Here is a 9983-nt window from a genome sequence, read left to right as displayed (position 1 = left end):
TAATAAAATAAACTATAATTATTAATTGACGAAAATCAACGGTTATAATCTAAAATGACACAAAGTTATATCTTTAAAAGAATAAATATTTTTTCCATATAATAATAATTGTAATTAACTCTTGAAATCATTATATTAAATAATGATATACACATAAAAAACTTCTTTATAAATTTTATACATCTCATAACAATAAACTATTATTATTGTTTCTTTTCCTCTCTTTTTTTTTTGTCCGTTACACCAAAATTCAATAAGAAATATGTACAGTAAACACCATTAATATTATCATTAGAGTAAATACTTTTTTTAATTTTAACTTCTTTTGATAAGCTAAATCATAATTAATTCATTTTATTACCCTACCAATTTATTTTTCATTTTATTACATACATAACTTACAAATATCAATTCGAATATTCTTTTCTTTTTTCTTTTTTCTTTTTTTTTTTCTAGAAAAGAAGAAAGAAATTCTAGGGTCTGGGGTTGGCGTTCTCAGCACACACTGTTTGAACGTAGTTTATGGTTGAAGGAGCAAAAAGAGGCAGAGGCATTATCACTCTAGAATTGAATCGAATCCATTTTGACTCTAAGATCTTCAAATCCATAACACTATAACGACAATGGTGAGAGGATTGCTCAACAAACTCGTCTCACGCTCCCTCTCCGTCGCCGGCAAATGGCAGCACCACCAGCTCCGCCGCCTCAACATCCACGAGTACCAGGTCTATTTCTTCCTCTCTCTCTCTCTCTCTCATCGTTATCGATTTTATTTCTAATCAAGGTCAAGCTTCGCCGAATCTGTTACTTCTTTTCATTTTAGATTCCTCTCGTGTCTCCATTTTTTTAATTAAAAAAAGAAAGTAACAATAACAAATCGTCTTTGTGGATCATGACTCTGTAATTTCTTGAATATATGTAATTTGCGAAATCGTTTATGTTTCTTCGAAGCTCTTTGGTTGATTGATTGATTGATCGAGCGCCGCTAATAATGACATGTGAATTTCCATGAAATCAGGGAGCTGAATTGATGAGCAAATACGGAGTCAACGTTCCGAGAGGCGTAGCCGTTTCATCTGTTGAAGAAGCCAAAAAGGCTATCAAGGATGTATTCCCTGGTGAAAATGAGGTAAATCGGTAGTACAACTCGATGCTCAGGAAAAATTAAGAACTAAAATTTAAAATTTGCAAAGTGCACTGTGTTTTCGTTAATTCCCTCTATAACAAATTTTCAAGTTGAAACCTTGTTCCTGCATTTTTTTTCCCCTCAGTAAAACATTGCCTAGTTAGTACAGAATATTTCATGTGATGACAAGCAGGGATTATTGTGCAGTTGGTGGTTAAGAGTCAAATTTTAGCTGGTGGACGAGGTTTGGGAACTTTTAAAAGTGGTCTTAAGGGAGGAGTGCACATTGTTAAGACAGACCAGGTTGAAGACATAGCTGGTATTATTTGTTGCCTCCTTTGTACCTCAAATTGGAAAATTCCTTGTTCTAAATTTATGCCCTTGGCCTTTTATATGCAATACACTATTAGTGCATATCATGCTTGTATGTATTAAATTGTTCAATTTGAATTCATAGAGGATATAATACTCATTAATCTAAATTTCGGTTATTTTTGCTTGGTGTTATTATTATTTCATTGTTGTTATTTCAGGGAAGATGCTTGGGCAGATACTAGTTACCAAACAGACTGGTCCTCAGGGAAAAATTGTTAGCAAGGTTTGAAATCATTCTATCTGCAAACATGCTAGCATTTTCAGTATGCATGTATATGCTAGCAATTTTCTGCTCTGAAAATTGAAATTTTTGGTGAGGCAATGCTATGGCATAAACCTTCACCGATAAATTATGCTTGAGTAGTTCTTGTTTGCTTTCTTTATGGAAAAATTTACTCCTTTTTTGAACCCACAGTAGGTCTTTTTCTTATGTGTAATATGTATGTCTGGAGGATGAATTGGTGCTTCCAATTAATACTTCAAAGTCTAGTTATTTTTATGGACTGATATGGCTGGTTGGACTGGTAAACTGGCCACAAAACCAATCTGCTTCAATGTGGATTAGTTTCAGCATATGAACTGGTGGAACCTGGAAGTTGAACTGGTGAACCAGTGTGAATTGAGTGGTTGGACTAGTCAACTGGACAATTTCTTTTTTCCAAATGATTTTTGTCCATCGTTATCAAAGTTATAAACTTATAACCACTTTTGTTATTTGGTGTCTAGTCAATTGTTATATCTACATATACTTCCATTGGATTCTTAGTGGTGGTTGTATTGATAATGAACATAAATTTCATGTTAATTGGATATTGCAAGTACTTCATGTAATTGCTCGTTGTTTCTCAATTTTTTAAAACTGAATACACAGTGATAGTTGCTACTTTGTTTGATTTTGGTTTCATTCAATTCAATTATGGAGAATGATATACGATATGGGGACATATTGCTGCTGGATGAGTTGATTGTTTGATATCCAATTTTCTACTTTATACAGGTTTACTTGTGTCAAAAGCTCTCACTTGTGAATGAGATGTACTTTGCTATAACTCTGGATCGTATAACTGCTGGTCCAGTAAGTATACTATTTCAATATGTTATCTTTGATTTGCTTTATATGCTAATTTAATTCTTCAAACTTGTATATCATGTTTAATGTATGACTCCCTTTTTCCCTGAATTTAGTTTCTTTAAATCTAACCAATAAACAGTCTAGGAAGCACGGACACTCCAAAAAACAGGGAGTGTCGTGTCCGACACGCCGACATGGTGCCGGCACGCGGTCAACATTCCCAACACGTTGACCATTTCGACACACGAATTTGACTGTGTTCGACACGCACCGCCACGGTCAAATGGTATTTTCGTAAAAATATTATATTTTTAAAAAAAATATATTTTTAAAAAAAATATTAAAATATATTAATAAAGTTTCCACTTGATCATATCAATTCCCCCCTCCTCCCCCTCTCTTTCCCCTTAAGTAGATAATAGATCATCTTAGCACTATCGTTGTCATTCCTGTTACGCTCTTGTTGTGTCTCCTTCTCTGATCTCTCTCTAATCTGATCTGATCTCTCTCTCTCATCCCAATTCCTATTTTTTTATTAAAGCTTCCACCTTTATAATGTTTGATTGTGTTCTTGATGTTATTTTATTTTACAGTGTATTCAGTAAATAATTTTAGATTTGATTCCTTTTCTTTTAGTTTATGTTTTTTCCTTTTGTGAAGAACGTTGCTATGATTCATGGTATTGGGTTCGGTGAATTTTTTGCTGTTGTTGCCATTGGTTACATCAGTTTTTTTTTCTCCGTTTATGTAACACCTTGGATTCCGATTTTGAACCAATTTTTCTTATGTGGTTTTGGTTTGGAAAGGAAAGTTGAAAGATAACATGTTGATGGGTATTATTAATTTAGTTTCACTGTTTTGTTAAATTATTGAATATTTAATGAAAGGGAAAAGTGTGTCATTTTAAAAGATGTAAAGTTGTGTCATTTTAAGTGAGAGAAAGAGATAGATCATGGGGGGAGAGAGAATGGACAAAAAAAATAAAGTGTGGGTTCCACCTCTTTATGAGAGTGAAATGACATAAGTTGTGTCATTTAAAAGGACAAACACTTTCCCTAAATGAAATATACACTATATAAATTAAAAATATTTTTTAATATTAAAACGTGTCATAACGTGTCGAAATTCATATTTTTTAGGATTGATGTGTTGGAGTGTCGTGTCGTGTCGGTGCTACATAGTAAACAATTATGGTACTTATTGCAGTTCTTTTCTTTTTTATGGTTTTGCAGATTATTATTGCTTGTAGAAAGGGAGGAACCAGCATTGAAGATCTCGCAGAGAAATTTCCTGACATGATTGTAAAGGTTTGTTATTCTTGGCATTTCTCATGATATTAAAAATACTCCGTCCAAGCAGTATTCTTTTGGAAGATAGACCTGATGTACTCCTTCTTTCTAGTAGGTACCTGTTGATGTTTTTGAAGGAATTACTGATGCAGATGCTGCGAAGGTTGTTGATGGTTTGGCTCTCAAAGTGGCTGATAGAAATAATTCAATTGAACAAGTGAAGAATTTGTATAAACTTTTTGTTGATTGTGACTGCACTCTTTTGGAAGTAAGCATATGCGAGTTTTTTAGTCATGTGAGCTATCTGCATATTTATCTTATGAAGAATGTGTATAATGACAGCTGATTATCTTGAACAGATCAATCCCATAGCTGAGACAGCTGATAACCAGTTGGTGGCTGCTGATGCTAAGTTGAATTTTGACGATAATGCTGCATATCGTCAGAAAGAGATATTCACTCTTCGTGATACAACACAAGAGGATCCTCGAGAGGTTTACTTATAATATTTATTTATTTATTTATTTGGTTTACATTACATGGGAATCAAACATATGAACCCTAAACCCACCCATATTTACCACTTGAGTCCAGGGATGTTCAAGACCCAGCTTGGAGGTCTGGTTAAAAATTAGGCCTGGTGTGTTTTAGGGTCAGGTTTAAGTTAAGACACATTTTGGGTTGGTGCAACCTGGCAAGATGCAGCGTAATATTTGTAAATAGTTTTGACAATTAGTTATAAGTAATAAATATTCTTGACTTGAATTAATACCTTTTACATAGCATGATAATATATTTATATAGATATACTTTGTTCCATAATATATTGTATAATATGCCTTAGTTTTAGTCAGTTTCCTGCTGCTAAATTTTTTTGACTAACAATGCAATATGCATGATGTTTAAATTTGCATGTTTTGTCTAAATATTGGGTTGGCCCAATTGTTAATTGGGCTGGGTCTGGGTCCAAAAATTGGCCCGATCAAAATATTGGGTTGGGTTCGGGTTATGTTAAACCCCAGCCCATTCCATATGCACCCCTCAGCCTACTTGTTACATTTCTTTCTTATTATTTCGATGCTTTTGATATGTACTTGGAGCTTGTGCTTATGACACAATTATGGTGTCCCGGATTTCACACGATCTATTTGTGCCTGCTTATCAAGCTCTTATGTTCTAATTAATTCTTTCCTTTAACTGGGCACATGTAACATTATTTGTACCTTTTATCTTTAAATAGGTGACTGCTGCAAAGGCAGATTTAAATTACATTGGGTTAGATGGAGAAATTGGCTGCATGGTGAATGGAGCAGGGTTAGCAATGGCCACAATGGATATAATTAAATTGCATGGGGGTACTCCTGCCAATTTTCTGGATGTAGGTGGGAATGCCTCTGAAGGCCAGGTAATGTTATAAAAGTTTGGATTGCTTCCATTATGGTATCAGTCTTCGTTCCATTATTATGATCCAGATAATTGCTTGCATTTGATATCAGATCAGTTTGTAATCTCCTAGTGTATTAACCTGAACTTTACTCCAAAAAGATGATATTAGAAAAACTTAGTTTAGATGTTGCTAGATATTAACTTAAGTGATCTCCATCTTATGATATTTTTGTTCATATTTATTGCAATTATATAAATCAGGTGGTTGAGGCATTTAAAATATTGACCGCTGATGACAAAGTGAAGGCAATTTTGGTTAACATTTTTGGTGGTATAATGAAGTGTGATGTTATAGCAAGTGGAATAGTGAATGCCGCAAAACAGGTTAGTAAAGTTATGCCTTTACCAAAAAAAGTTGTGCCTTTATAAACAGTTTTATCCTTTGTCCTTCGCCTTCCTATGATTGAGGAAGTTTCTCTGTGAAAATTAACTTTTTATGTTATTTTATTAGCATTTTTGGATAATGATTTTATTGGGAACTATTTGATATTAAAAGATTTGACATGAAGTCAAGAAAATGTACATTGTTTATATTTGATGTCTTATAAGATTTAAATTGATCAGTTGACTACGTTTTGGCCTATGATAGTGGATGTAAATTCTTGATAGTTGCAATTTTTTAAATAAATTAGATATATAGAGTGAGATATATATAGAACTATTGTTATTTCCACTCTTTTCTATGTTGATTTTTTTACTGAAAAAGAATAGGGACTGAACATGACCGCATCTATTTTTTTAATTTTTTATTATTTATTATCAGAAATACCACTTCTATTGTATCCTGATCTTATAATAGCGTTAACTTCTCTTGCCGTTATTTTCAAGGTTGCACTAAAAGTACCAGTAATTGTTCGTCTGGAAGGCACCAATGTTGATCAAGGAAAAAGAATTTTGAAGGTAAATTGTAGATTTATTAATATAAATAGAAACCATCCGTTTAAAAATGGAAGCAAGAATGTCACATGCTTATTATGTTGATGATCATCATTGGTTCAACAGGAAAGTGGTATGACATTAATAACGGCTGAAGATTTGGATGATGCAGCTCAGAAAGCTGTGAAAGCTTACAAATGAAGGGTCACTTTTTTTCAAATTTGAGAATCAGTTTAGTTACAACGTTATTCTTTATGTTAAAACTCATTGACGAGAAGGGAATTGATGCGAGAAATCTTCTTATTGAAGCCGTAGTGGCTATCAGAGCGTTTCCAATAAGTTAGTGCTTTACATATCGTTGTTCATTTGGGTTGATGCACGTGGTTGCTATTTGGCTTCTCTCTTACAATTCTAAGATACTGGTCCCTTTCTGGTTATTCCTGGTTGAGTTCTCTTTAATCTTCATGTTAATAACATGGAAATACTTGTCTTTCTATGGGACACGGTGGTTCATTAAGGTGCCTACACCTGTAACTTTTAAACTAGGATTTCGAATTTTGAATGTTTAATAGGTAATCTAATGTCAAGTTTTATCTTACATTCTAATTTCCTTTTTTCCCCCCAAAAAAAAAAAACAAACAAATATAACGTAAGGTTCGCAGAGACATCATTACTATGTTTTTCTGCAGGACTCGAATGAATATAAAATTCAATTTTGTAAGCTTTTTTTTAATCTTTTTAAATGTTTTCTAGATGCTTGATTACTATTTACGAGGAAACAAATTTGTATTCGAAGTGCTTTGTTGTAAGATCCAAGACCCATTCTTGATCGATATAAGGTATTTAGTCTTTGAAGAATGTTACAAGCAATGAGCTCATCACTTAACACGGTAGCATCGAATTAATGAATGCAAATCCTTTAAAATGAATGGTATGCTATTAAATTATTTAAGCATCATACCAAATAAGTGAGATTTGATTCAATCATGAAAAGTTTTATGAAACTGAACATTTGTTATATGTTTTCATATATGGAGTACTCATTCTGATTGAGAATGATGTATTTTCATTTTTGACCCTGAATAGATATAGGCCTTTTATTTTTTTGGGTACAAAGATATAGGCCTTTTTGATCTAGTTAAATATCACAATAAGGCCTTTTGTTAAGAGAAAATTATATCGAGCTATATGAATTTGCTTTTAAAAAGACTGATAGGTAATTAGGTATGATTCGTATGATTAAATATTTTGATAAAAGTAGTACGTTATCAGTATTGTAGACGTTGAGAATCAGGGAAATGATGGATTAAGTGGGAGAAAACTAAATATGAATTAATATCTCTAATGGTCTCATCATTATTTTGTTCTATTTAGATTACAATGTTTTTTTAGTATGTAATTCACTTTCAAGGAGGCCTTTATTTTGTTTTTATTTGTGCTATGATATATATACACATTAAGAAACATAATTGATGGAGTCATGACCATGCAGGATAATTGTACAATAGGAAATAGGAATAGCAGAATTCCAGTTATTTTCCTTCCAGAAATTAGGATTCAGCAACATCCAAGCACCTACGTTGTCCATTCATGTGGACACAATTCATCGTAGAAATGACCTGTTAAAGACATCCTAAATTTAGCACCTATTGCCACACCTAAAATTTCGATCAGCTTCTGGTCTTGATTGACTGGGAAAATCAACAAGCAAACAATTGCCGTCGAATCTACGAAATTAAAGATGGGTATGCTTTAAACAGAACTTGTTTGTTAGATTCGTCCCTTTTCTCACCATTGCCACCTTCATGACACATTTGTCAAAAACTACCTTAAGTTTTTGAACCATTATTATTCTCTTTCTTCAAATGACAAAAGAAGCAGAAAACCATATTTGCATGTCCTGAGAAGAAGAAAAAAAATTTAAAATAAAAAACACACCTCTAATATTCCCCCATCATGGGTTCTCTCTGGAGCATATCTTCAACTCAAAGATACATACATTGTTGAGTGTTGACCCTTTAGGAAGAACTTTAATAGGTGAAAATTCAACAGATAAAGTTCTTTCCTTTTTCTCTTGTGGGTCTCAAAAGTCAATGCTGGATTTTCTTCTAAGCACATATTTATAAATTGTCAAAACTCAAAAGAGAATTCCAACGCACCAGTTTTGTTGAACATGTCCAGCAACAAGGTAAAGGGCATTCTTAAAGGCCTTAGATACATATCTCAGATGTTTGGTAAGTAAACCTCCCTTTCATGTAGTTAATTATTGTATTTCTGATGCGTTAATTGTTAGTATTAATTAATTTTATTCTCTGTTTTCATTTTCCCTTTATGTTAATTAAAAAAGATGTGACTTCGCAGAAAATGAAAAAGAACAAGATATTCAAATTGGATATCCCACGGATGTAAAGCATGTGGCCCATATAGGATGGGATGGTCCATCTGTAAATTCTCCTAGCTGGGTAATTCTCAACTTTCTTAATTTCTTCAAATGTTAATTAACTATTATCTAAGATTAACTAATTAAATACTTAAAGTAAACACTTTTGTGTTCATGTTGGTGTTAATTTTCCTTTAAAAAGAAAGCCTTTTGGGGCTTGCTGTGACTGTTTCAGATGAACGAATTTACAACTTCCCAGGGATTTGCATCAGCACCTCTAAATCTTACCGAAGATGCTCAAAATAAAGCACAGGAAAATTCAGTCCAATGGGTCTCCGAAGGTACATATAATTATTATTAAATTTTTTTCCCTACACAAGGTTGATATGCTATGTTAATGAAAAGCTTTTACTTTAATTATATACAGAATGAAGGATAAAGATAAACTTTAATTCATACACCAATTTTAATTACGGGAAATATTTGATTCTTACACATAGATCGAATTCCGTGCCAATTTTTTGTTTTTGTTTTTATTTTTTAATTTTAATTGCTGCCCTCACTTTTTGTCTCATTATAAAATAATTCTTCTCTGATGTAAAAGGAGAAAAATATTTCCCTTTAATTATTAATCTCGCTGGCATATAACGACTTTATTTTATTAGTCATGTAAGTTATTATTATTTAATATAAGACTTGTTATTTTTACACTGCTATAAATTAATATTTTGAATATAAAATAACTTTTAAAAAAATCATTTTTTTTTATTGTTTAAAGAATGTGTGTGCATGACCTTTTTGTATACCATAGAAGAATAATTATGATTGAAAGTCAAACACAAAATGATGATGGGATTGATTGAATTTTCATGGTGTGACATAGATTCAAGGAGAAGAAGTTCAAGGCATGTGAATTCACAAGGTCAAGGGAGGGCTTTGCCCGAGCTGCCCAAGGCATCTAGAAGGCAGTCAACGGGCAGCATGACAGATTCTCCCACAAGTGAAAAGTCAGACAAGCCAAGAAGGAAGTCATCCAACAAACATTCACAACCCAAAGATTCCTCAGATGGATCCAATCCGACCCGACAACTCATTTCATCGGATTCGCTGGACGGGTCACCGGCCCGGATCCCACCGGAAATTCCAAAAAACACTCGCCGGAAGAAGTCAAAAGATACTTCTAGTGGTGGCGGGTCATCCAAATTGAGATCCAAAGCCCAGCTCATGGATCCCGCATCTCCATCCGGATCCGAATCCAAGTCTAGTAACAAACAAAGGTCATTTGAAGAAAATGAACAGGGTGGTGGTGAGAGAGTGGTGACTAGCTTATCTTGAGAAAATTGGTGTACTTTTATGCTATTAGTTAGACTCTTGCATAGATCATACTTGAAATTAGAATACTTTCCTATGCTACTTTTT

The 9983-nt window shown here is 33.2% G+C and overlaps 2 protein-coding genes across 2 annotated transcripts; both read left to right on the top strand.

The window, feature by feature from the left end:
- Window positions 1-480: 480 nt before the first annotated feature.
- On the top strand, window positions 481-6756 carry LOC133310544 (succinate--CoA ligase [ADP-forming] subunit beta, mitochondrial). Its single transcript, XM_061511490.1, has 12 exons — window positions 481-725; window positions 1019-1129; window positions 1334-1445; window positions 1660-1724; window positions 2499-2576; window positions 3806-3880; window positions 3978-4130; window positions 4222-4356; window positions 5103-5267; window positions 5510-5632; window positions 6137-6208; window positions 6311-6756. The coding sequence occupies exons 1-12, from the start codon at window positions 624-626 to the stop codon at window positions 6383-6385; spliced, it is 1266 nt and encodes a 421-aa protein (XP_061367474.1). The 5' UTR covers window positions 481-623; the 3' UTR covers window positions 6386-6756.
- Window positions 6757-8351: 1595 nt separating this feature from the next.
- On the top strand, window positions 8352-9885 carry LOC133310557 (CRIB domain-containing protein RIC6-like). The gene is given in 5 exon segments (XM_061511508.1): window positions 8352-8418; window positions 8546-8646; window positions 8800-8905; window positions 9448-9829; window positions 9831-9885. Coding segments are annotated over 5 exon segments (705 nt in total). The 5' UTR covers window positions 8352-8357.
- Window positions 9886-9983: the final 98 nt, after the last annotated feature.

Source organism: Gastrolobium bilobum, unplaced genomic scaffold, assembly GCF_033153095.1.
Source record: "Gastrolobium bilobum isolate Gb01-03AN ecotype WA unplaced genomic scaffold, APGP_CSIRO_Gbil_v1 utg2169, whole genome shotgun sequence".
Taxonomy (NCBI): Eukaryota; Viridiplantae; Streptophyta; class Magnoliopsida; order Fabales; family Fabaceae; genus Gastrolobium; species Gastrolobium bilobum.
Note: the sequence above shows the minus strand (reverse complement) of the source record. Positions and strands in the feature narration are given on the sequence as shown.

What these genes read in the sequence shown, in the direction of transcription:
- LOC133310544 (XM_061511490.1), top strand. Translation starts at nt 624, where the DNA reads ATGGTGAGAGGATTGCTCAACAAACTCGTCTCACGCTCCCTCTCCGTC. An exon ending in TATTCCCTGGTGAAAATGAG is followed by an intron (nt 1,130 to 1,333) that starts GTAAATCGGTAG and finishes ATTATTGTGCAG; the next exon opens with TTGGTGGTTAAGAGTCAAAT. An exon ending in ATCGTATAACTGCTGGTCCA is followed by an intron (nt 2,577 to 3,805) that starts GTAAGTATACTA and finishes ATGGTTTTGCAG; the next exon opens with ATTATTATTGCTTGTAGAAA.